Genomic DNA, 27,872 nt, shown 5'->3' with positions numbered 1-27,872 from the left:
TGGTTTCAGTTGCTTAGTTTGCGTCACAGTGGCTCAGTGGTTAGCACTGCTGCCTCACAGTAAGAGGGTCCTGGGTCCGAACCCCAGCCATCGCAGGAGTTTGCATGTTCTCGTCGTGTTTGTATAGGTTTCTGCAGGGTGCTCGAGTTTTCTCCCACCATCAAAATACATGAGAGTTGGGGTGGATCCTCTGGATCATGAGAGGACACTGCCGTGTATATTGCGGCTTCTCGAATCTGAGTCACAAGACTCAGCTTGCCTCACTATGTGACTTTGTGGTGTAAAGTGGCCCTTGTAGGCACTAGATACTACCATTATTATTGTGAGGCAGGAGTAGAGCTTCTAATTATGTTCTGTGATCTGTGTTTTACCATTTGTGGTTGTTGAGCTAGCTAGTTTGCTAGCCAACTATGTAGCTTTAGCACTGGTAGTGCCTTCTTCACAGAAACGCATGAAGAAATCTTGCAAGGCTAATTTCTGGCGTGGCTACAGGGCCTTATAGAGAATAAACTGTAATAGATTAAATAAATGATATATTAGATGATCGACTCCAATTATTCGGTGCTCAATGTCTTGGTTTTAACTGCTAAAATTTCAACAAACTAAGGTAAACGGAACCATGGCAGTACCACCACTGAACCTGACCGATGAAATTAAGATCTACCTCAGTGGAAAGTTTTTTGTCTTGGAGACAACCTTTGGCTTGAGGGTTCGTTTCGATGGCAACCACCACACCGACGTCACTCTACCCACCTCCTACAATGGCCTGCTCTGTGGCATGTGCGGTAAGGAAGCTGGCCTTGTGCTCCAAAACAGATTACTGTAGCTTTAACTGTGGTTTGAAAAAATGTATTTTAATTCATTCATTACATTGACAATTCAACTGCAACATTTGTCTCTAAACTGCACAGCAAAGGATGTTTGTTCCCTGAAGGGCTACAGGCACACATGGCAAGGGTATGCCATGTGTGCAAGGAATGGTAATGTCATGGGCAACATTGTGTGAAGGAGTGTATGTGGGTAATATTTGTGAAGCGGCCAATTTGGCCTGAGCACATATGCTTGGTTTCATCGCTTGGACATGATTCCCCCTGAAGGGGCGTCATGCTGACCTCCTTCCTTCCCTTCGGGGAACAGTCATTTTAGCCCTAATATGACATTCCACTGACTCCCCAAAGTGAACGCATGTGTATTGTACTATACTAACAAGGGATACATAAATGATAATTTGGCAGAAGTACCTGACCTGTCTCTTTGTACTGCACAGGAAACTTTAATGGCAACCCGAAGGACGATAACATCAAACCAGATGGAATGCCTGCCTCCAGTTCCAATGAGCTGGGGGACAGCTGGCAGGATCTCGACGAGAGGCCTGAGTGAGTGACGTGAACCACCCGCCCTCACCGGCAGTCCTTCTTTCACTCAAGAGATTTGTCGATACTTAGCTAAAACCTAATCGCTACTTTATTCTTTTTTTTATTCATCTTCCTATTAACCATTTCCTTATTAGTTGTACCAACGGCGGAGGACAGGAGGACTGTGACAAGGATGTCGAGGAAGAAACTAAGAAGCCCACCAGCTGTGGGATGATCACGGATGCCAATGGTACGGCCGGGAAGCGCACGTGTACACAACACAAGGACAAGTGAACGCATGACAGTGATTTTCATATCCATTTCAAGCTGTTACCAACTTAGGGAGGTACATTAATTTAACATGCTAATTTCTTTGTTGAGGCACTGGAGCTGCCCTTGTAAAATCAATGAAAACTTGTAAAAGATTAAAATGAACAAATCCATTTCTGTGTGTTATTCTCTCAGGTTTCATATTCTTGTGTACTTACTGCTTCTGTGTCATATGTTTGTTTCGAACTGTGAACATGAATTTAAACCATTACTATCAGGCTTTTCTGCGAGCCTCTGTTTTAACTTTGGAGTTCATTTCACATTCATTTTAATCACCAGTTGCCTCCCATCCTCTCGTTCTCAGGCATATTCAAGCCATGTCACGCTGTCGTGCCCCCAGGCCCCTACTTCGAGAACTGTGTGTACGATATGTGTGCCACAGGTGGGGGGGCGGTAGCTCTGTGCCAGGCGGTAGAGAGCTACGCCGATTTGTGCGCTGCTGCAGGGGTGCCCATCACATGGAGGAACAACACCTTCTGTCGTAAGTCTGTGGTGATAATTTGACATATTTCCCACCTTTTCACAACCATCTTCCTCAAACTTCAAAATCACGTGACAATTTATTGCCATTGCTCCCCCATGGGAGTCATCAGAAATCTCACTGGACACTTTTCTTTTGAGAAACATACAACTCAGCTAAAGCCTCTCACTGTGGTTGAAGGCAGTCCTATCGCGCAAATGTTTAAGGCTTGAAAAACAAAATTTGCATTATGGTCACATGTGTCTTATTGCATTTATTCAACATGTTTTGAATACAGTTATATGACATTTTATTTACTATATTTCCTGTTTCTACTTCCTGTTTCAGCCCCCTAAGTTAGTACGGATGTATCCAAAAGAGCCTATTTGCAGAAGTGTAAAAGAGAGCGTAACTTTGAAATACCTTTTCAATGACACAGTTTGCCTTTTTCCCCCGATACAACATATAAAGACTGCCTGACTATAATGTGAGCTTTAAGCTTTTGAAAAGGAGATTTGACTAATATTTACATTATTATATACATAATACATTCCTTACATACATACATTATATATACATAGTCACTTTGTACAAGACCAATGACAGATTTCACCTTTGAACAACATCTAACCCTCGTCTGCTCGCCATCCCTCAGCTCTGAAGTGCCTGAGGGGCAGCCATTACGACCCTTGCGGCACAGCGTGCTCCCAGCCCACCTGTCAGAACCCCTCAGGTGAATCCTGCAATTTCCCCTGCGTAGAGGGCTGCATCTGCGATCCAGGACTCATTCTCTCAGGTGACAAGTGTGTGTCACCAAGCCAGTGTGGGTGCAGTGATGAAGATGGCAACTACAGGCCCGTAAGTGAGTGAGTGAGTGTGTGCGTGTGTGTGTGTGTGTGTGCGTGTGTGTGTGTGCGTGTTTACTTGGGTAGGTGATATCATATTGTGATAAAATCTTTATGTATTTAAAATATCATATATCTCCTTATATTTAAAAAAAAAAAAAAATCAGTCAAAGAATTCAGCTGAGATTCATAGCAGTGACAACAACTTTATCTTAATTTCATGTGTGACTTCCTTCAAGTCTTTCGGATAAAGTTTCCTCTACAATTTCAAACCATCAGTCATCGTTGTCGGTTTAGTCAGAGACAGATGGGCTGTAGCTTCTTAACTTGTTTGCACAATACATCTTGAGTGCCTTGTGTGTGTGTGTGTGTGTGTGTGTGTGTGTGTGTGTCCCTAAGGCTGGAGACAGATGGTTCACAGAGATGGACTGCTCTGAGCGCTGTAAATGTAATGGGCTTAACAATGTGACCTGCGAGCCCTGGCAGTGCAGCCCCAAGCAGGAGTGCAAAGTGGTGGAAGGGGTCCTGGACTGCCACTCCACAGGTAAATAAGCCATAGCCAAGGGCTTAACCATCTAGGTAATACACACATGGGTGCCCACAAGTTACTTCATTTGTCATTTACAGCAACTACACCGCGTTCCAAATTATTATGCAAATGATATTTTCTCAGATTTTCCTAAATAGTTGATGCAAATGACAGTCAATATAATTTTCAAGTCATCAAACATTAGGGTATAATTCGAATGTTATTGAACAAACCTCCCAATGATAACAGTATTTTTTTCAAAAATAAAAAACTCAAAATGCACTGTTCCAAATTATTAAGCACAACAGAGTTTCAAAACATTTTATAGGTTGTAAAGAACTGAAAATGGTCATTTGCTGAATTTGCAGCATTAGCATATTTACTGAAATCAAAAGCTATTTCAGTCAAAAACATCTTAACAGGCCAAGTGACATGTTAACATAGGAGCCCTTCTTTGATATCACCTTCACAATTCTTGCATCCATTGAACTTGTGAGTTTTTGGAGAGTTTCTGCTTGAATTTCTTTGCAGGATGTCAGAATAGCCTCCCAGAGCTGCTGCTTTGATGCGAACTGCCTTCCACCCTCATAGATCTTTTGTTTGAGGATGCTCCAAAGGTTCTCAATAGGGTTGAGGTCAGGGGAGGATGGGGGCCACACCATGAGTTTCTCTCCTTTTATGCCCATAGCAGCCAATGACACAGAGGTATTCTTTGCAGCATGACATTGTCATGCATGAGATGATTTTGCTACGGAAGGCACAGTTCTTCTTTTTGTACCATGGAAGAAAGTGGTCAGTCAGAAACTTTATATACTTTGCCGAGGTCCTTTTCACACCTTCAGGGACCCTAAAGGGGCCTAAGGCTCTCTCCCCATGATTCCGGCCCAAAACATGACTCCGCCACCTCCTTGCTGACGTCGCAGCCTTGTTGGGACATGGTGGCCATCCACCAACCATCCACTACTCCATCCATCTGGACCATCCAGGGTTGCATGGCATTCATCAGTAAACAAGACTGTTAATTAAAAAAAATTTAATGAAAATTAGTCGTCATGTATTTCTGGGCCCACTGCAACCGTTTCTGCTTGTGAGCATTGGTTAGGGGTGGCCCAAGAGTAGGTTTATGCACAACTGCAAGCCTCTGGAGGTGATCCAAAGAGCCCTGAGACACAATACCATTCATGAGTTTCATTGAAAAACAAAAAATGTAATGTTTATGACACTTAAATCCAATTTGCATAATAATTTGGAACGCGGTGTATACAACAACAGGCTAGAGCTAATCAGAGTATTGCCTGGTGGGAAAAATAAAATAAAGGAACAACGAAAGAGCAACCCTCTGCCCCCCCCCCTCGTTTTATCCTTAGTATGAGGCGTTCATATGGCCTCGTTCTCGTCTCAGCCAGGTTGTGGACCTCAGAGGAAACAATGATTAGGAAATTAAGAAACTAGAGACTATAACAAAAAAAAATAAAAAATCAAATAACATTATCTGATAAACTTATGGAAATATTAAACTTAAGCACACGGCTGCTCACCCAATGTATGAGGGAGTGAGTGCAGCCCCCTCACAGGTTTGAAAATAAATTGAGATAAGGTCTCTTGAAACTAGAAAAAAAATCTGCTGTTAATCGCTGCATATGGAAAAGCAGGTGAAAATAACGGCAGTTACATATATGCATTTACAGTTGCATGTATGCTTTAAGTATTGCATAGAATGTAGTTTATCTTTTCCTTATATATTTTCATTGTCTTTATATTTACATATTGATTCACCTGTTTTTGGAACGTATGTCTTTTTTTCCTTCTCCACTCTTCACTGTAAGGTAAGGGAGTTTGCCACGTGGCTGGGGACCCTCACTACTACACCTTCGACGGCATCATGCACACCTACATGGGCACGTGCACTTACACTTTAGTGGAGGTATGGAATGAGCTTTACGTTTTCCCTATCCATCCACCCATCCACCCATTTTCAACAATGCAATCTTTTGGCTGTTTCTTTTCGGCAGTACTGAAACTGAAATGCTAGTGTGACAGATTTTTTTTTTTTATCCCATTCTGATGTTTCTTGTGTACCTTCTTCCACTCTTCCACATCTGCCAGGTGTGTAACACCACAAAGGTGACACCCTTCAGGATAGTGGCTAAAAATGAGGAGCGTGGTCAGCCCGAGGCCTCCTACGTCCACTCAGTCACCATCTACCTGCCCAATGACGTGGTTGTCACCCTGCAGAAGAGCCGCAGAGTATTGGTGAGTGGGAAGAAATAGATAGATAGACAGATGGATCTAGATGAGGGTCAGACTACTGTAACTATGCTTAAAAGAGAATAAAGACATCCAAATTTGCAAATTACCAATAGATTGTTTCTATTTGTTTGACCGGCCTAGGATTTGTTATTTCGTTGGCGGTGAGAAAACATGGATTTGACAATCTCCTAAAAAAAATTGCTCAGTGGGATTTCTTTGAAATGAAATAATTAACTTAAAAAAACAACGTCAGGCTGTAATAAATTTTTTTTGTCTGTCTTTATTTTCGAGACCGTCTTATGAGACTGAGATAATTCACTTACAGTATACTGTATGCTCTCCACTTTCTCCAACTTTTATTCCAACCTCTGTAATTCTCATCACCTCTGCCGTCGCTGTTCTTTAGCTGAACGGACGTCGTGTACGAACCCCACTGTCTATTGTCAGTGGAGCCAGGGTGTTGACCAGCGGCGTCTACAGTCTGCTGGACACAGACTTGGGACTTCAGGTCAAATTTGATGGAGTTCACCATCTGGAGATCACGATTCCTGGGGAATACTTCAACAAGGTACCTGCAATCCAAAAGTTTCTGGTCTGAGTTTTAAGTGTAAATCGTTGACATGTAACAAGGTCGAATAGCCCCTGAAAAATCCGTGACTTTATATTTTCCGAGGGCGCTTCAGGTGTAGTAACCAGTTGGTGTTCTTAGCTGTTCTTTGTGGCGCAAAGATATTTAAGAAGCTCATATTTAAAGATCTGAAGACCGAGGTAAAGACCTCAACCTTTGCCTTGACGGAAGACTCACAAAGTGGTGATTTGAGTGATAAAGCTTTGCCGTAAAGATTCAAGATTCAAGATTCAAGATTTTTTATTTGTCACATACATATACATACTTCCATACATATATGCAGTGAAATGTAAACTGTAAGATTTTATTTAAAAATTGTATCGACCTTGTTTGCTGGTTGTAGCTGGTTGTACTTTAATTTTCCTCCCCTTTTTGATGATATAGATAGTTGATTAGCCAAGATGTAACAACCCCCTTCTGGTCTACTCTTTGCTCCAGGTTTGCGGTATGTGTGGGAACTACAACCACAACTCCTCTGACGATAACCTAATGCCCAACAAGAAGCCAGCTAAGGATATGATCGAGCTGGGCAACAGCTGGAAATCAGAAGGAGACAATGATCCAGGGTCAGTGGGATACCTTACTGCCATTATAGATCTGTCTACTGCTTCAATTGCAGACAAGAACATGGATTCTATATCTTTGCCTTTTTCCATACACAAATGTATTCTCTTGAACTTTCAGAAGGTTGCTGGAAAACGAGTGAAACCGATCTACGTGCATAGCTGACACGCCGAATTAATGTGTTCACTAGAGTTGGATGAGGAATAAGCCCTCCCGACGAGCTGGTCGTCTCCTTGCATGCGGACTGTGTGTGAATGAGTGAATGTGAGGCTTGCATTCATATGCATTAAAAAATGCATATAAATGTATTAGCATCTGCTATTATGATGTCATGTCACTTAACCCCCTCCATGAGAGGAGGACATAAAAAAAGCATATTTGATTCATAAATATACATGCCAGAAAGGCATGTGTTTATCAGTTAAAATAGGGTCTATGTAACTAATAAATTCAGAAATGCTGGTTTTATTTATTTATTCATTACATAATTTGAAAACATCACATCATTTTGTATATGTTTGAAATTGCTAGTGTTTTCAGAGAGGGGGCCCCAAGTTGAAGACACATTTTGGGGATCCCATGAGGAGGATTAGAAAACCATGATTCCAAGCACCAATCCAAAAACTCCTGGGGGTTACAAGTAGCTAGTTTTGAGCAAAATTTTGCTGTAACTCCAACCAAAACAATCCAATATTTGTACTGCAGTTGTCAACCGGACAGGCGTCCAGACATCCACCCGAACTGCACAGCCGAGGAGGAGACACAGTACGAGGCCCAATGCGCCTCTGTCATTCTCTCGGACCTCTTCAAGCCCTGCCACTCTATATTGCCCTCGGAGGCCTTCCTTGGCAACTGCATCTACGACATGTGCGAGTACAATGGCATGCAGTCAACACTTTGTGATAATGTGGAGGCGTATGCCCAGGCCTGTCAGAGCTCTGGAGTCACCATTAGCTGGAGGAACAACACCTTTTGCCGTAAGTCCAGCCAAATATAAAAGCTAATTTCAATCTAAATTAAATCAAAGGAAATTACAGGTGATAACTTTGAGGTAATAAATGTTGATAGATACAGTAAATTAAGCTATCTAGGCTTCACTATATTATTTTAATATGCAGTCATTCCAAATAGGAGAGAGTATATGTATGCCATTTTTCTACTCAGGCCTTGGCTTGTTCCCATTATTTACGATAACTGTGCAACCTCGCTGAACGATTTTGAAACCTATTGCTTTGCAGTAGCTTCTCCCTGTACTTTATCCTTAAAAAAACATGTTAAAACTCCTTTTCAAAAACAGAAAGCTCACAATATTATTGTAAGACAATGTTTATATATTAAGATAAGATAAAAATTTTCAGTGTTTGTCTCTTTTGCTCTTCTGCAAATCTAGAGACTACAAACAGGAAGTTGTAAAGTTGAAGACAGGTGTGACTATATTGTGAGGTTCCCACTTGCCAGAGATTAAACATGTTTTTACAAGGTTTAAACGTAGACTCCGTTTAAGCACAGTGAAAATCTGCCGCAGAGCAGCACATTTCTCAACACGACATTTTGTCATATGCATTTCACATGTGGTATCATGTAGGTTTCACATGTTTTGTAGGGGACACACACTTACTCCTACTTCCCTCCTTCCAACCGTCCTTCCTTCCTTCCATCCAGCCCTGCCCTGCCCTTCTAACAGCCACTATTCGAACTGCACTGCCCCCTGCCCGCCCACCTGCTCCGACCTGTTCCCCATCTTCTGCCACCTGCCGCCCACTGCCTGCGTGGAGGGCTGCCAGTGTGACGCCGGTTTCGTGCTCAGTGACAGGAAATGCGTGGCCCTGGCCAAGTGTGGCTGCAGTGATGTAGACGCCGAGTACCATGACGTGAGTGGAGAAGCGATCAGCAATTTCTGCAAGTTCTTGTAATGCACCATGCGGTTCTGTGATCAAAGTAAAGTCAAAGTAAATTGTTCTTTAGGGCTAAATACCTTCTTTCATCTGTTAGCGATAAGGTAGCACAGGAGGTAGACTCAGGAGGTAGAGCGGGCCGTCTAATATTCGGAAGATTGCTGGTTTGATCCTCAGCTCCTCCTGGTAGTATGCTGAAGTGTCCATAAGCAAGAAAATTCAATTCCATCATTTTGTTGTTCCAGAATGGATTTTTGCCTTGCAAGCAGCTTTACAAAAGTTAAAATGGCACAAAAAACACTTAATCTAACAGCCATACGATTGTTGGAGAAATTCTCCCTGCGTGTTTGGTAAGGTTAATCTGCGCTACAGAAAAACAAAACTGAGAATATTAAAGATATTTATTCTGCAGAATAAAGATAATGATATAATCATGCTTCAAAGCAGTGTTCTGATCAGTCTGCTCCTGGTTCTGACGAAGAGGGCTTTATACCGATAAAAGGTTGCGTCATTGGTCAGGTGCCATTTACAAGATTATGGCCCCTCAATCATATCCCTGGGTGTTACCCTCATACATTGATTTAAAAGTCAAACTCCAGTCACAGAAACAATCTTACTGTGCCATAAACAAAACCACAATGCTCTGTCAAGCCCCCTGGGGTTATCCTTATCTTCAAACAAGGTTGAGTGAAGATGGAATGTGATCTGGTCTTTATACTACAGTAGGCATTATTGTAAAGAACATTCTCTTCATATAAACTCTGAGAGACTCATTAAAACCCCAAGGCAATGTCTTTTAAAAGCTACGTAACATACAAAAAAGGCTATTGTACCATATAGAACACGTAAAACATCATTCAAAGAATTAGACATCTGCATTTTTCTCTCACACAATACAAAACAAACTTCACATACACTCAGCCAACATTATGTTCAAGTGCAACAACAGATGTGCAACGGATTAATGGCGTTAGGAATGAAGGAATTTCTGCTTCTGATGCATTGGAGTTTTTGTACCCTGAATTGACTCCCTGATGGAAGGAGGTTGAAATGACTGTTTAATGTGGCATGCCAGTATAGGCTTGACTTATTGAACAACTTGTTTAAGTCGGACTCCACAAAGCCCCAACCCATAACCGCTTCCCGGGCTCCTCGATAAGTCAGAGACTAGAATGGGTAAATGCAGAGAACTCATTTCCACCAGAGGGATTAATAAAGTATACCAACAATTAATTTAAACAGTAGTTATCGTTATCAGATGATACCTGCTGTGAAGTTGTACTGGAACTGACACTGTGTGTGTGTGTGGGTTCCAGGTAGGAGACTCCTGGTTGACTGATAAGTGTGCGGACCAATGTACCTGTAACCTTGGTGGGAAAATCACCTGCAAGGACCACGCCTGCAATTCCAACTCTGTGTGTGCTCTGGACAAATATGGAGACATCTACTGCAAACCCACCAGTCAGTCCAAACTTCCTTGTCTTTATAGCTGAAAACTGCATTAGAGGTGGTGGAGGTGAATAATGTTGAACGCAGAATTTTGAAAACCAGTCAATCTATATCAAATGCAAAATAAAAATCTGTTGTTTAGATTCATGGCATCCTAAGTGTGTCCATGTTCATACTCATGGGTCACATAATCCTCTGCTACCTACCCTCCCATCCCCTTTGCTAGGATTCGACAAGTGCAGGGTCTCTGGTGACCCCCACTACCGCACGTTCGATGGTTTCACTCACCACTTCCAGGGCCCGTACACGTATGTCCTGACCCAGGGCCACGCCCTGCCAGACCCCCTGCCTCCCCTGCTGGTCCGTGGGAAGAACATCAGGCGTGGCGGGAACCGGAGGGTGTCCTTCCTGGATGAGATGTATGTCGACGTTTATGGCGTCAATGTGCGCTTCCTGCAACGGAAGACCGTGCTGGTGAGTTGACGCGTTGTTTTTTATTTTTTTGTATTGTTTTTTGTTCTCCAACTTTTATTTGTCTGTTTTACTTTCCCAACCTGTAAATTTCACCTCTGCTGTTTTTTGACATGGTTGTTTTTTCAAAAAGACTCATTTTCTGTTTACTAAGTTTAATTTATTTTTTATGACTACAATGTATTTGTGATGTACACAGCTGGAAAGAGTATGAAGTACGTTTGCATACTCAATGTACCTAATGACAAGGGGAAGGCTTTCAAATTAATTAACTAATTCATGAATTTATTATTACTCAAGGAAGAGTTTGAAATAAAAGCAGTGTTAAAGCACTTGCAAATTTAGTGACACAGATGTTCAAAGTGTGTGTGTAGAATTTTGGGCCATCTAGCCTAGAGGTTACAGATCGCAACCAACTGAATACTCCTCCCAATGGTGGTGCAACATGGCAGCCTCCATGGAAGAGACGGTGGCCATGGAAAACGTGAAGGGCCCCTCTAGAGCCAGTGTTTGGTTTGTCTGTTCTGGGCTTCCGTAGAAGAAAAAATGATGGTGCAATTTGGCGGCCTCCGCAAACCGTGCCCGCACCCATGTCGATAAAAATGGCTCATTCTAAGGTAACCAAAACACGATTTTCATTTTCATGGGATTATACATAATTAAAACATACTTATGAATATTATATTCTAGTGGTGTAATGGAACATGGATGATCTGTGATCTGTACACCCCCCATGGTTTGGCATGCATGTGAACCGTGGATCAATTGCAAAATTGAATCATAGTCAAACACAGTTTTATTGCTGCTGTTCTTTTTAAAGTAATATTTACATAAATCTCGACACAGAGTTGCAGTGAAAAGAAGATAGACAAGACAGACGTGTGCTATGTTTTACTCTGAAGCGCAATGATTGTTTTACTGTACGTCGCACTATGTTGCTGCTACTTTACGACATACCGTGAAGCAAATGTCACTGCTATGCGTCTGCTTGCTAGTAAACAAATACGATGTATTGTGAGCTGCAGACTTCTCTACAAAATCCACTGCAACTTGCTTAATTCTGAACCAATTTACATAAAACTTTGTTTGTTATAAATGTAAGAACATGATACTGGTTACTTAGTGGAATTATATTCAGCTATATAATCATTAATCTATATAATCATTTTTTCATTCACTACCATGTTTAAAGGAAAAATGTATCATGCGTGCCTCATACTGCACTTTAATTTAACAATTGAGTATTGAATAATTTATATATTTTAAGATTTCATTCAAACATTGGACATCTTGGATGTTGTTTTCATTTAAGACCATAGTCAAACATTCCTTGCTTTAAGTGTTTTATAGAATAAATGGAAAGCAAAGTTATATTTGTCCCCCCCGCTTTTTTTTTTTTGATAATCGAAAAATAATCAGATTCGTGACTCAAAACCGTAACGCGATCACAACTGTGGGTTTTGTGATCTGTTGCACCCCTATTATATTCCATTTCTACTAAGTCTGTTCAGAAATTCTACACACCGAATCTTTAAGGATTTATTATTATTATTATTATTATTATTATTATTATTATTTATGTAATAAGCATTACATCGAGTATGTTTAGAAATGTACATGAACATGCACAACAATGCACTTTCACTTCAGTTAACTCTGCACACTTGACCAAAAATGTTCTTATTTTTGTAAATGTTTCTGAATTTGTATAATATATTTTTAACTTTATTTCATTTCTCTGTACTGTAGAGATTTTGCAAAACTTTGAAATTCACCCTGAAGACGGACTGTCAATATCATGTTGACTTAGTCCCGGTCTGACTTTTTGAGCCAGTGTCAGACAAGTAGCGATGAGGTGATATTTAACCAAGTTTTCAAGCATAAACTGATAACTTTGCAGTGATCTAATTTTATGAATATTGAATGACTATTTGCTAAATATAGATTAATAAAATTCCCAACAAGGTAAAATACTCCCCAAAAATCTATAAAATTCCAATAGCAGGAGTAGTTCTAATTACTTGCTCTTGTAAAAAAAAAAATCACTCTTTAGTATTTTCTGGTACTTTATCTTCAGCTATTTTTCTAGAGAAGGGGCACTCCATCAGTTTCTGAAATCTGAAGATACCTTTGATATATGGTCGTTTTAACCTCAAACTTACTGCATTAAACGAGATGGCCGCTGGAGTGAGCTGACTCTCAAAGTGACTTTGGTTAAATCTCATTATGACGTCTCGCCCTATTGTTGCCCCTGTTCTCCAGGTAAACGGAGAACGCGTGGCACCCCCTCTGAACCCCATCGGCGGTCTGACCATCACCATGAACTCCAGGCAGGTCCAGCTCACCACCGACTTTGGCCTCACCGTGCGCTTTGACGGAAAAAGTTATGGAGGTCAGTGACCAGGAAAGAGAGCGCGACCGCCGCTGACGTTCATTATGTTGTTTCATTTACGTGTAATGCCTCTTCATGTTATAATATGGAATTATAAAAAAAACAACCCACAGAACTCTGATTTTTCCACTACAAATTATAATCGACTCTGTGTGAATTATCAGATAGCAATGTAGAGAATTACTTGAAAAGCCCCCCCCCAAACACTGTTTGCAATGAGTCACATGGAAGGAGAAAATCCACCTTTTCCATTAAAGCAGTCTGGAACATGGAACTCAACACCTAGTAAAGTAGGAGCATCAGAGTGTACCAACTTTTTCTCTCTTGCTATTTCTAAGAAAAAAAAAATATATATATTAATAATAAATATATATATATATATATAAACCAACAAAACATCGAAATGCTCTCAACTTCCCCACATCAGAGATCGTATTGCCCGCCACATACAAGAACTCCATCAGGGGCTTATGTGGAAACTATGACGGCATCAGCAGGAATGAGTACATGAAGCCGGACGGCACAGTGACCAGGAACTTGAATGAGTTTGGAAACAGTTGGAGGGTCAGCGACAGGCAATCAGAAGGGCAGCCCACCAGAGCGCTGCCTTACACTGTCCATGTCCACAGGTGAGATGCATCAACTCGGCTGCCCACAGCATGGCATACAGCGCTTATACAACACTCGCGATACCTTTCGCATCCGCGAGATACATATTTTATTTGTGCTTTTATTTCATTTTAAATGTATACTTTGTGCCCCCTCTTGACTTGCACTGTATTTCTTTATTTATTTTAAACCTGTGCTGTCACTAGGCTGAGAATACAACACAGGGTATTTGTATGCCATGCATCCAAGACAGAGTTAATCTGCAAGGGAAATTCTCAACCTCTTTATTAATCCCCTTACAATAGCTCTGTCCTTTGGATAACCTACTGTATGGGATGACAAAAGCACAGCATTTCTATTATATGCATGACCGCCTCCAATCCCCCTCTTCGGAGAAGGATCTTATCATGTTTTTTAATGACAATAGTTCACCACAAGTGAAAGAAATACTGTAAACATAGAAACAACATGTACTGGACAAAACATTAACATAAAAATATAGTCAGAGGACAGCATGTGTTTGACAAAACATAACTAGGTCAATGAAAATTGAAACAGCAATTACATCAGGTGGCCTCTTCCTGTGATAACTATAACCATAAAGGAGAAGGACGTAATCAGGTGGATGTTCAGGGGAGTGTGTGAAGCAGATGCTGGCAGTGTGTGGGTGCATGTGTGTGTGTCATGTGTCCACCCATGAACGCATGGGATTGGTCCCAATTTGTTCTGATGTATGAGGTCAGAAATATATCGTAGTGACTCCAGGCAGCAGAAAAGGCTTCACAGCCACCCACAGCTGCAAGAACACTCTGAGCCCACAGAGAAGCCAATGAGCAGCAGGCTGAAAACCACCCAGCACCAGGGGCAAGCCACTAGGACCTGAACACTGACAGGGGGCCCACCGGGTGGCCCCCTCATGGCAAACCACATCCCCATGCCAACCCGCCCGCGTCCTGCTGACCCCTGAAACTCAAGTCCTTAGTGTTTTTAAATTAACAACATCGTAACCCTATTGCTGTCATGTACTTTATGTTAAACAGCAGTTAAACTTCAGTAGAATAGTTCAGTACCGCCCACACACACACTTCAACGTTCCCCGCCTTTTTTTTACAGGCGTGAGGTGGAGACCAACCCAGACACTGGCTTCGAGACGCCAGACTGCTCCCTGTCTCAGCTTGATGACTACGGCAGCACCAAGAAGTGTGGAGCGCTGTCTGACCCCATGGGGCCCTTCGCAGCTTGTCATGCCACAATGCCACCCAAGACCTACCAGGAGTGAGTAGTGCCACTATGTGTATGTATGTATGCATGTATGTGATATAGCTCTCTGTGGGTCATTGGAGATGATTGATGATGGTTATGTAAGATTGCCATTGCAGTTAGAAGTTGCATTTGTATGAGTTTATGTTTTCTCTTGGCCAGTGACTGCATTTACGACCTGTGTGCGGAGGACGGCGATGAGACATTGCGCTGCGCCAGCTATGATGTGTATGCAGTGGCATGCCAGGAAGAGGGAGGCAAACTGGCAAACTGGAGGGAGCAGTTGGGATGCGGTGAGCAGAAAGGACAAACCTTTAGTTTGCAGAAATTTGGAGATTTTCCATCCAGAACAAAAAGAAACACAGCTTCTGAGATAGCGACATTCAAAGCTCAATGCAAGATTGCAGGAAGAATAAACTAGCCTTGCTCCTGTGAAATTAGGGAAATACACAATACTTGTTTTTTATAGATATTACTATATATTAACTATTTTTGTCTTATTTTATATTATCAAAATTTTTATTTTAACTTCACTTTTTATTGTATTTTATTATTATTTTTATTCTCCATTTTTTCTCCCAGACTGTTAAGCTTTAAAAAGAAATACTAACTCCTCTGTGGAGATATGTGCCAAACCTCAGAACAAATTCCTAGCATAGGTAAATGTACCTGGCGAAAAAAAAATATTCGGATCGCAATCAGTCTCGTATCTGGCACAATTTCGTTAATTAGTTACTACACCAGAGGGAAAACCTCTGTGGGGAAATAAACGGTTCCACCTTAAAAGAAGCGCTCATTCAAGTGAGTCTGAAATGCGAATGAAGTGAGGAGATAGTTGTAGAATCTGAGATGTCATGTTTGTAGAAGAAACGCACCGCACTACAGATAATGAAACTGAATGGAAGAAGGAATGGAGTGAAGAGATCTTTTTAAGTCAGAAGTCCAGTAACAGTGGTGGAGTAGGTATTTTATTTGGAAGGCATTTTAAACCATGCTGCTGTGAAGTAGAGGTGATAGTTGAAGGCCGGATCAGATCAGATCAAAATCAGAGCACAATATGAAAAAACAACAATTATTTTTAATGAATATTTATGCACCAACAAAGGGGGTTGGAAGAATGCTGTTTTTAGACATTTTGAGTAGTGCCATAAACAACTGCAATGTTGACGAGTATTTATTTATTGGAGGAGATTGCACAATAAATTACAAAATGGACAGGAATCACCTTGAACCCCACTCTGCCTCTATAAAAAGACTCATGTATTTTAGTTTCTTCAGAGCTAACTGATGTATGGAGAAATTTAAAAAAATCACAGGTACACCTGGTTACACAGTAGAGGCAATGTACAGTACTATCACTGGCTAGACTCGACAGATTTTATTGTCTTAAGCATCATTTTAGAGACTGTTGTACACTGCCGGGTGGTTTTCCTGATCTGGTAGTGTTGTGATGTGGGGATGGGATGGTTTGAGCAGCCACACCTCACCTGGATCTAGGTGATTAGGTCAGGGTGGCTGCATACCTGTTGCTTGGTGGTTGGGCTAACGAGCAACGGGTTAAAAACCCCTATCCTCATGCACACTCAGGATAGGAGCCCTGTCATGACATGTTCGATATGCTCCTGGCTAATTCCACCTAGCCTCCTCTCTAGTATAAACTGGTGTCTACAACCCATCGTGGTTGCTGCAGCTGCTTCTCCCCTGGTCCTCCGCCAGAGGGTTGGTGCTGGGGCCGCCCATTGACCCGCTGTTGGCCCCAGGGCATCTTCGGACGGCCCTTCTGTGTCCCTTCCCCGTGGCAGAGAGTCCCTGTTTAGGTGCCACTGTGGCAGTTTTGCCTGCCCACGCCACCCAAGTGGTGTTTCAGGGCCCTCCGGCACAGTGACAGACGACAATGGGTTGTAGAAACCAGTTTATTGTAGAGAGTAGGCTAGGTGGAATTAGCCAGGAGCAGATAGAATGTCATTACAGGGCTCCTATCCTGAGTGAGGATTGGGGTTTTAACCTGTGGCTGGTTAGCCCAACCAACGAGCAACGGGTATGCAGCCACCCTGACCCATCCCATCCCCACATCGCAACTGTCTTTTGTTTTTATAAAAAATGTAAAAACGAACAGTGCTTATTGGCATTTCAACAGCTCTTTTAAATGACAGAAATTTTAGAGATGCTTTTAAGTACTTTTGGGGAGAGTACAGAAATACAACGCCTGATTTTAGTTCTTTACAACAGTGGGGGGATGGTGGAAGAACTACGATTTAACAGCTTTGCCTACAATACACTCTCAATGTCTCTGGTGACAGAGCCAGATCAATGAGAGATCTGGAGATAGGGTTGGTGGATTTGCAGTGCTTGGCAGATTCCACAGGAAATTGGGGCCATATTGAGGCACTCACAGCAAAAAAGTCATCTTTGCCTAGCCTACTGGGTGCCAAGGCACAAGAGGCGCTGGTTAGATCTGGCTTCATTAACATCACACACATGGATGCCCCGTCTCAATACTTCTGTAGTCAAGAGAATAAGAATGGACAGAGGAAGATCATCCATTCACTGTGCCCTGACATTGAGGCAACTTTTTCAGAGCCTGCTAGGCTACGCAGGTAAGCAGCTGGCTTTTATACAAAGCTATATCAAAATGAACACAAAAGAAATCTGACAGTAGCCCAGACATTTTACGATGGATTTCCTAAGGTCCAGCCTGGTGCACCTCTAAGGAAAAGGCTTCCGATCGGGTTCAGCATCACTACTTGTGGCAAACACTCTAGGTGTTTGGATTCGTTGGTGACTTGTGCACCTGGGCAGCAGGGGTGCTCATTTCAGACTGCAGCACATACAGTGACTACTCTTTGGACCAAAGGACCTGGTACAAAGAGACCCCTGGCCTGCACAATTTTAAAAGGTGCGGTGACCTGGGTCTAAGCACAACTCTGTTTTAAATGGATTTAAATGTTTGTACTCTTGGCAGCCTGCCAGTGTGCAGCGGGCCAAGGGGGCGTGATCAAGCTGCCCTGCAGACAGACGGTGCAGGCTCCCATCCTGGGGCCACTCAGCTGCTGTGGATCGGGTGAATCAACGGAGGGACTCAGGAAGTAATATAGAGTTTGTTGTCCCCGCAGTGAAGGACGGCGTGCTTGCGGGATATGGTGCAGACCGAGCGTGACAAGCATGCTACCCAAGCCGCCGGACGCATCGTGGCAGGAGCCACCTAAGCGCGGATCTAACGAACGTTTCATTATTTGCCTGCCATTATTTAAGTTGCCCTTTTGGCCCACGTGCTGCATTTTGTTTGAACTGTGAATAAATTCAAGCCAACAGGTGCTGTTTTGCCTCTGCCTGCCTCCCCTCTCTCATTCCCTGGCCCTAGGCCAGAACACACCTCTACACAGTGTTTTACTGCGGCCTTTTTACTGTGTGGAACTTTTTTAAGAAGGAGTGAGTGGGGGACCCCCATCTCTATATTGGCTGCTGACAGAGCCCGTGGTGCTCGGAGGCCGTTTGGCCACAGCCTGCAGGATCTACGTAGACCATATTGGTGAACTTCGACCTGCCTGTGCAGGTCAAAGGTCTGAAAGACAGACCTCCCTGCCGCAAGTTGAACCAATCTGCGCCGTACAGGCACTGATTTGGCCGACTCGAGGCAGCTGGGCGGCCGCTGGAAAGGGAGCTTGACGCCCCTTGGTCCACCACAGTCACCAATCTGGGGTGTGTGGTGGAGCTGCTGGACCTAGACAATGCTGCTGGCTTGGCTACACATCTTGGACTAAAATCTGCACAGCTCGTCCAACACATGCTGGATAACTGGAAGCATCAACTGACTGGGAATAAATGTGTTCTTTTCAGGTCTTATTGTCATGGTTTTAGCCGACCTGATTTAAAAGACCCTTTCCCCTCTGTAATTGTTGCTTCTATTTAAAAAGACTGCACAGGGCCATTTTTTAACCAAAAAGGATTTTAACTGTTTTGTTTTTTGGGAATTAAAGTGCAAGGTGTTTTACAAACTGTGTGTCCATCCATTATCTATACCGCTTATCCTCGTGGGGTCGCGGGGGGCTGGAGCCAATCCCAGCTGTCATTGGGCAAGGGGCGGGGTACACCCTGGACAGGTCGCCAGTCTATCACAGGGCTGACATACAGCGACAAACAACCACGCATGCTCACATTCACACCTACGGTCCAAACTGTGTGTAAAGGATTTAAATAAATCCAAACTGAAAGTGTGTCTAGCAACTGTCCTTTCTGTGCACAGAGAAACTATCTTTCACTGTTTTTTAGAATGCCCAAGACTCTCCTTTTTTTCCTTATTGGACAGACTTTTTATGTCTTTTAGGGAAGTTTTCGCTCGGCAGACTTTTATTTTCTAGAGGCTTTCACCAGCATCTGGTGTTATGGTGGAGCACTGTGCTCTGTCGAAGGAGAAGAGCTGCTTTCACCTGGAGGGCTGAGCCCTAGTGGGTGTCTGTGTTTGGAATGTTCTGTTTTTGTTGTTTGTCACATATCCTGATTTAATCATTTTTTGTTTGTCTGTTCATTATGTCGTTGTTTTTGAATATCTGCTTTCTTTACTTGTGCATGTGTAAATATTTTGGTAATTTTTGTATTTTGAAAAAAAGTGTTTTTTAAAAATCAAACCGCTCTCTTGCTCTCTCTCAGCCATGTCTTGTGCTGCTAATAGCACCTACTCATCCCGCATGTCGGCCTGCCCCCCCTCCTGCGCTGACCTGTCGGCCCCGTCAGAGTGTGACCTCACTTCCTATGTGGAGGGCTGTGAGTGTGCCGCCGGCTTGGTCATGAGCGAGAGCAGCTGTGTCCCGTACACCCAGTGCGGCTGCACCTTCCTCAACAGATACTACCCAGTAAGTAGGACGCCTAGATTCAACCAATGAGATCGCTGTTTATTAATCTCCTTTTGATATTGAGGGAAACAAAATAAATAATAACAAATATCAAAAAAGAAGCTGCAGTTTCAGGTAAGACAGGTTATCGAAATAGTATTGCATTATAATACTAATATACAGTATATGTCTTTATCGTGCATGTGCTTATAAAGTGATTAAGATGAGTGATTAAAAACACTTTTCTTTCAATTAAGTCACCATAATACATGTTTTGCTTTGAAAACCTCATTATTAGGGCTTATTTGCTCTCTAAAAGCCGGACCTACGCATAGATTCGTTGTATGCATCTATACATTTGCACAGATCCCTACTTCACTGTAGAGAAGCGGATCAGCTCTGGCACGGTGGCACGGTGAGATTGTATGTTTGAATGCTGTTTAATTTTTTAATTTAATTTTTCCGTTTTTTTTTTTCATCAGCTGAAGGAGAGATTTGTGACGGAGGATTGTGCCCAGTCCTGCGAGTGCACTCCCACCGGTGCCGTTTGCCGACCCAACGTGTGCCGGCCTGGCCACATCTGTGCCATCTATGACTTCAAACGGGATTGTTATAAAAGTGTGTAGAAGAAGAAGAAGAATCTTTAAACAACACACAGCACACCACTACAACACACACATTCATGCAAACACACACATGCTTCTGATGGTGGCGGTGTATGTATCAAAGTTGCAGACTACGGATTTCAATATTATGAATAAATAATATGAAAGGGGATTACCTTTTTGCTGAAAACCTCCCAGTATTTTTATATTTAAAGCTATATATACAGTATGATGACATATTTGTGGCTGAACGATCATATCTACCACGGTTAACCAATTAAAGGATAGCTTCGCCATCTTTGATCGCTGAGCTTTCTCGCTGTGCTTAAATGGGGCAAACTCTGAAGACCTTTTAGAAGGAGGAGGATGATTATACAAAATGAAATCGGATCATCCATTGTGGATCGATCGATCGTTCGATTAATTTATTCTGTTCTATTTATCTCTCTACTCTTCAGCAAGTCCTTGTCTCAGCTACCCCTGCCTGAACGGAGGTACCTGCATAGAGGGGACCAACAACAACTACACCTGCCGCTGTGGCGAAGCCCACGAGGGGAACAACTGTGAGGTGGATAAAGAGACCGAAGGACCGGGTACGGTGGGCCACAATACTCGTAGGGAAAAAGAACTTGAAAAAGTGACGTTGCACTAGTGGCAGCCTGTTGTAGTAGCTCCGGTCAACATCTAATGTTTTTTGTATTTTCTTGTGTTTATATTGCGCTTTCATTTCTGTCAAAACACTGCATACGGTAGCTTTTCTTCACGCTAATATGGAGAGTGTGCGGCTCAATGGATTTCAGTTGTTACTCCTGGCGTTTTTAACTTTTGTTGTGCTGGGTTGCTATGCCAGTGGGTGTGGGGGTATTGTTTACCCCAAGACAAGTTGATTGCGCTCTCCACTGCTACACTGCTGCACGGAGCGAATCCCTGACAAGTTGAAGAGAAGACGTCGGGGATGCAGGGCTGGTGACAATCAGAGAGCAAGGAGGTGGAGATCCAAACCATTTCTTCCCTCAATTGTCATGGGGAATGTGAGGTCCCTGGCGAATAAGATGGACAAGCTCGGAGCGCTGACGAGGACACAGCGGGAATATCGGGAATGCAGTATTATGTGTTTCACATAGAGACATGGCTGCAGGAACATATTCCAGAAGCTAACACCACCGTTCCCAGCTCCCAGCAACGGTATGGGCTGAGAGCGATTGCAGACGGAGCGGTAAGAAGAAAGGAGGGGGGATCGCTGTGTTTGTGAACAATGGATGGTGTAATCCCGGACATGTTTCTGTGAAGTAGTGTTTCTGTAGCCCAGACATCGAACTGTTAGCTGTGAGTTTTCGTCCATATTATCTGCCGAGGGAGTTCACATGCACCATCATTATTGCTGTGTACATCCAATCAACAGCTTTTGCCAATGCGGTGTGTGACGTCATCAGCCCAGTCACTGCCAGACTACAAACAAAACACTCGAATGCATTCATAGCCATTTCTAGAGACTTTTACCACACTTCTCTCTCTCCTACACTTCCAACTTTTCAACAATTTGTCAACTGCCCTACCAGAAAAAATTAAATGCTGAACTTACTTTATGAAAATTTGAGGGATGTATACAGCTCCACTGCACTCCCCCCCTTGGAAGATCAGATCACAATCTGGTATTTCTCACCCCCACCTACGCATCCATTGTGCAGCAGCAACCTGTGACCACAAGGATTGTGAGGAGGTGGTCACAGTAAGCAAATGAGAATAGGGACAGGGAATTACTGAGGAGTGTGCAGAAGGAACTGAAAGTGAGACTAAGGGAGAGCAAGGAGGCATTCTGGCAAAAGCTGGAGAGCAAGTGTAGTTTCTTTATGAATTTGATGTGTTGGTGAAGAAGGAGAGACCGCTGACGCTGACTTGAGTAAAATAATAGGTTTATTACAAAAGGACAGCATCAGACCAGACTTGCCTAGGACGTCCGGGAGTGAACCGAGCCGGATGGATTCTCTGTCGAATGAAACTCAGGCGGGTTCTTTTATGCTTGCCCAAAGACAACGTTGACCATTTGGTTCCCCTACAAATACAATGTTGACCATTTGGTTCCCCTACATAGGTCACAGGTCACATTTCACCTCCCTTATCACCGGGACCCCTGGTGATGTGCTCTCTCTCTCGGGACCCCTGGCACCGTCTCTCAGTAATTATCTTATATGAGGGGGCTGTCTTGGGATGCCACACATTCCAAGACACCTCACAAGCTCCAGCAAAACAAAGTTCGGGATGTGGGGTCAGGAATGAAAAAGATCCCAGGCTTCAAGGTGAAGGGGGATCAGGATGAGGGAAGCCTTGACAGAACCAATCAGTTGAACTTGTTCTTCAAAAGGTTCAGCACAGGACCCTCAGCTGCCTTCTCCCCTATCCCCAGCCACACAGACCGCACACCCTCCCTGCCCCTACAGTTGCTTCCCTCTCACACCTCCCCAGTGATCAAGACCACGGATTCACACTGCGCCTCCCCTCACCCACCAACCCCCACCATGGACCTCAATACAGCCCCATCAACACTCCCCCTGTGTCAGGAAACAAAGAGTCCCCCTCAGGTGAAGAGGCAGCTTGAGAGACTGCACCAGAACAAGGCCGCGGGTCTGGATGGTATCAAGCCCAGAGTCCTGAAGGTCTGTGCGGACCAGCTATGTGGGATTCTACAGCACTTCTCTAACCTCAGCCTGAGCCAGGGGAAGGTTCCAGTCCTGTGGAAGACTTCCTGCCTTGTTCTGATACCTAAGAAGCCTGAGAAGTACTCTCCATCTGCCCCCAATGACTACAGACCGGTTGCCTTAACATCACACATCATGAAAGTCCTTGAGAGACTGATATTGGCCCATCTCACATCTCAGGTGAGCACCCCCCGGAGCCATTGCAGTTTGCCTACTGCTGCCGCTGTTGATGACGCCACAGGGCACTGTACTCTCACCTTTCCTCTTCACCCTGTATTCCTCAGAATTCCAATACAACTTGGAGTCCTGTCATCTGCAGGAATTTGCAGATGACTGCAGTTGTGGGGTGTATCACTGGTGGACAGGAGACTGAGTACAGGGAACTGGTGGGCCGCTTTGTGGCATGGTGTGGAAACAAACACCTCCTCTTGTATGCGACCAAGACGAAGGAGATGGTTGTGGATTTCAGGAGGACCAGGACTAAGCCGAACACTATTTCCATCCTGTGAGAAGAGGTGGAGGTAGTGGAGGTTTACATGTACCTGGGCGTTCACCTGGACAACAGACTGGATGGAGATGCAACAGTGAGGCTGTTTACAGGAAGGGACAGAGCAGACTCTACTTCTTGAGGAAGATCAGGTCGTTCAATGTGTGCAGCAAGATGTTGCATATCTTCTACCAGTCTGTTGTGGCTAGTACAATTTTCTTTGCAGTCATCTCTTGGGGCAGCAGCATTAGAGCCAGCGACTCCAAGAAACTGAACAAACTGATAAAGAAGGCTGGCTCTGTGCTGGGGACTGCTCTGGAGCCCCTAGAGCTGGTTGTGGGGAGAAGGATGTTGCACAAGCTGCTCAGCATAATGGACAACACCGCACAGCCCCTACACAACGGACTGGTCAGACAACAGAGTTCAGCCAGAGGCTCCTTCAGCTCCGCTGCAATAAGGATCATTACAGGAGGTCATTCCTGGCCACCGTTATAGCCACCTACAATGACTCCCCTCTGTGCCAAGATAGGAAACTCCTTCTCTGAACGGCAATGCACAAGCCACATTTTTACTAACACTAACTTTCACTTTTAAGCTCTACCTTTCACTAAGTTAAATTCTATTTTATTCAATTCAATTCAATTCAATTATTATTATTATTTCAATTTTTTATTTATTTAGTTTAGTACTTTTATATGTCTATACACATATGTATATAATGTGTATCTGTATATATGTATATGTACATACGTGTGTGTGTAGGTGCATATATGTGTGTGTATATATATATATATATATGTGTGTGTATATATATATATATATATATATATATATATATATATATATATATATATATATATATATATATATATATAGTAATGTGTGTTTTTGTAAATAATGTGTGTTTTGTCATGGATGTCATTGCTGCTGCAACACTGGAATTCCCCTTTGGGGATTAATAAAGTATCTTTATCTTATCTTAAAAAGAAATTTGAATTAGCAAAGCACGAGATATGAAACATATTTGAGACTGGGAGGACAAATTAGTTCCATTATATTTTGTCATTTAGCAGCCAAACATTTTCTAGAAACAAGCAGTACTAGAAATCGTTCTTTTTTTGTTTTATGAAAGTGTTAGACAGTAAAGGGATAAAAGATGCTCATGGGGTGGACAGGTCAGTGCAAGTAGGGTCTGGGTGTGGTCTGAGGAGCGGGGTCTTCAGTCTGCCTCAGAACTCACCAATTCATCATTAAATCCATAAAGTTGCAATATTTATTAGTAACGATAGATACTAGTATTTAATAATAATAAAGAAGTACTAGTACCCCATACATTTTGACTACAAGTTACTAAAATCTAAGTACTAGTAACTTTTAAAAAGTGACTAGTGCGTCCTATGAATTAAACGTTACAACGGCTTGCAGGGCAGGGCAGGCTCATAAATTTAGCAATTGAGCGAGCCAATTCAGTGCGTATTTGTTCTTTTTTTGTTCTTTTGTTTCTAGTCACTATACGCTTTAGCGCAAGTACACAGCATTCATTAGCCATGTTGTTACCGTTGACACTCAATCCAAAATGGCGTGCTAGCATAGTACGCCATTAGCATGTGAACAAGTTTAGCATGTCCAAAACCATAGTATGCATCACATAGTGTGCAAAAGTTACCAGGGTGGTATACTGTACTGTTCATATTATGAAAACACCTGGCTAGAAAGGTGGAAAACAAAGATTGAAATTGTGCTTGTGTTTGTTTCATCTTCCAGAAACCAAGTGGATCATCATCCTCGCAGTGCTGGCTTCAGTTGCAGCGATTATCATTTAGACGATGATGTTTAAAGCTATATATGATGACATATTTGTGGTTAAACGATCATATCGAACCAGGGTTAACCACTTAAAGGATAGCTTCGCCATCTTTGATTGTTCAGCTTTCTCGCTGTGCTTAAATGGGGCAAACTCTGAAGACCTTTTTAGAAGAAGGAGGATGATTATACAAAACAAAATCGGATGATCCATTGTGGATCGATCGATTTATTTATTCTATTCTATTTATCTCTCCACCTCTTCAGCAAGTCCTTGTCTGAGCAACCCCTGCCTGAACGGAGGCACCTGCATAGAGGGGACCAACAACAACTACACCTGCCGCTGTGGTGAAGCCCATGAGGGGAACAACTGTGAGGTGGATAAAACGGAAACCGGAGGACTGGGTACAGTGGGCCGCAATACTCGACGCATCTTTGTTCATTTCGAGTCACTATATGCTCTTGTGGAAGTACACAGCATTCACTAGTCATGTTGTTACCTTTGACACTGTATTGAAAATGGCATGCTAGCATAGTACGCCAATTAGCTTGTGAATATGTTTAGCATGTCCAAAACCATAGTATGCATCAAATAGTATGCATCAAATAGTGTGCAAAAGTTACCAGGGTGGTATACTGTACTGTTCATATTATGAAAACACCTGGCTAGAAAGGTGGAAAACAAAGATTGAAATTGTACTTGTGTTTGTGTCATCTTCCAGAAACCAAGTGGATCATCGTCATTGCGGTGCTGGCTTCAGTTGCAGCGGTTATCATTTTGACGATGATAGTGTGCGTGTACAAGCAGAAAGCCAAGTAGGTTGTTCCATTAACGCTGGTTTGAATATAATAATATTGTGTGAGTACGCATATGACCGCCCATATGTATGAGACAAAGATTTCAGTTGAGTGACTGAACATGTGACTCCCTTTAAAAAATAAAATAAAATCATACGACGGTAACAAACCTAACCCACGATCCAAATTAAATTAAATAGAATAAATTGATAAAATGATCATTTCGTTCTAGATTTTTTTATTATTAGGAGTAGGGTTTCTGTTGATTGTGCCCTTTTTGTTGCAGTCTAGATGTTAATAGCAAAAAAGAATGTTCGTTCCAGGTCCCAACATTGTTGTAGAACTTCTGCCAAGAATAGTGCAACATCCACAAGGTACAGGGAGTATCACTAACGTGCATTTGAATATAAAATATGTTAATTTTATATATTCTGATAATTCCACTGAATGCCATTAGGTTTATGATAAAACAACTGCATGGTTTCCAGATGATTCTTCACACTGCCACCACTCACTTTCCTCTGGTTTCCACTGGTTGATAAATGATACGAACCAACATTTTTAATGATAACACAAAAGCGTCGAGAGATGACATCACTGGTGGTTTCGCTTCTAATACTGGGGCCTCTCCGCAGGAACAAGGTAAAGAAGTATGACACGGAACAACTTCGGCAGAACCTGTCAAGTAAGACTCATCAAGTGCCTTGATGCGGGGGCCGTGCAGCATTTCTTGAGTCTTGCCTTCCACCACAGCCAAATAACAGAATTGTCTTTCTTTCTTTCTCACACAGGCGTCCCCTACACCGATATGGCCAAAGATATGAAAAATGAAACAGTAACCCCTCTATGAGGGGAAAAAATAAACAAAAACAAAAAAAAAAACGTCCAAAATGATTTGCCTTGAGATTTCCCCCCTTCATCCAAATGCAGGCGATTCGCACCACAACCTCCGATAAAAGACGCAGGCCTAAATGTGATTTGATGACTCAGCAGTTTTCAGCCTGCTAAACCATTAAGTCACAAAAGTTGGGTTTTTTTTTTTACGTGTGAATGTTAATGCTTATGTATTGCCGTAACTTATAATGTCGAAGATGTAATTTTTAGTCTTAAATGTTTACTGAAAGTAAATGAGACGCTTCAAACCCTGATCTTGTTTCCCGGTGTGTTCATCTTCAAAACGACAGGGAAATTTGATTGGGCCACCAGATAACCGAAAATATTCAGGTTTGTAGCATAGCTACATTTAAAAAGGTTAAATAACAGTATCGTTGTACAATGGTAAAAACATCAAACAAGGCTCCCATGAGATAAGTCGTGTATCGTTACCTCCCTGTTTCAAGTTCAAGTTCAAGTTCAAGAGATTATTTGTCACATACATATACATACGTTCATACATATATGCAGTGAAATGTCATGACACCCGGTGATTACGCACAATAAGCTCTATAAATACTAAAAAATACCAAAATGTGCGTAATCGCCACAAGGTGCTCATGCCAAGTTTGTGGCGTTCTCCATTCCAGTCGAGATTATTCTTCTTTTTCTTTCGGCTGCTCCCGTTCGGGGTCGCCACAGCGGATCATCTGCCTCCAATACCTTCTGTTCTGTGCATCTTCC

General features: G+C 42.7%; 1 protein-coding gene across 1 annotated transcript in view; it reads left to right on the top strand.

Annotated features, from left to right (window-relative positions):
* Positions 1-25,477, top strand: part of zanl (zonadhesin, like) — a gene marked incomplete at both ends in the record, with an annotated part of 52,158 nt that extends 26,681 nt beyond the window's left edge. The window contains 26 exons of the mRNA XM_080023121.1: positions 608-785; positions 1,268-1,376; positions 1,511-1,605; positions 1,990-2,166; positions 2,801-3,003; positions 3,390-3,534; positions 5,346-5,443; positions 5,626-5,772; positions 6,176-6,337; positions 6,836-6,963; positions 7,667-7,938; positions 8,624-8,832; positions 10,173-10,317; positions 10,532-10,779; positions 13,039-13,168; positions 13,596-13,797; positions 14,891-15,052; positions 15,200-15,330; positions 19,685-19,887; positions 20,349-20,484; positions 20,930-21,064; positions 21,524-21,687; positions 22,697-23,347; positions 23,452-23,622; positions 23,733-23,862; positions 25,419-25,477. Coding sequence (XP_079879247.1) covers positions 608-785; positions 1,268-1,376; positions 1,511-1,605; positions 1,990-2,166; positions 2,801-3,003; positions 3,390-3,534; positions 5,346-5,443; positions 5,626-5,772; positions 6,176-6,337; positions 6,836-6,963; positions 7,667-7,938; positions 8,624-8,832; positions 10,173-10,317; positions 10,532-10,779; positions 13,039-13,168; positions 13,596-13,797; positions 14,891-15,052; positions 15,200-15,330; positions 19,685-19,887; positions 20,349-20,484; positions 20,930-21,064; positions 21,524-21,687; positions 22,697-23,347; positions 23,452-23,622; positions 23,733-23,862; positions 25,419-25,477 — 4,590 coding nt within the window. The remainder of the gene's footprint in view (positions 1-607; positions 786-1,267; positions 1,377-1,510; positions 1,606-1,989; positions 2,167-2,800; positions 3,004-3,389; positions 3,535-5,345; positions 5,444-5,625; positions 5,773-6,175; positions 6,338-6,835; positions 6,964-7,666; positions 7,939-8,623; positions 8,833-10,172; positions 10,318-10,531; positions 10,780-13,038; positions 13,169-13,595; positions 13,798-14,890; positions 15,053-15,199; positions 15,331-19,684; positions 19,888-20,348; positions 20,485-20,929; positions 21,065-21,523; positions 21,688-22,696; positions 23,348-23,451; positions 23,623-23,732; positions 23,863-25,418) is intronic.
* Between the last annotated feature and the right edge of the window lie 2,395 nt (positions 25,478-27,872).

Source organism: Zeus faber (assembly GCF_960531495.2).
Source record: "Zeus faber genome assembly, chromosome: 22".
NCBI classification, from domain to species: Eukaryota; Metazoa; Chordata; class Actinopteri; order Zeiformes; family Zeidae; genus Zeus; species Zeus faber.
This window is presented reverse-complemented; position numbering and strand designations above follow the sequence as displayed.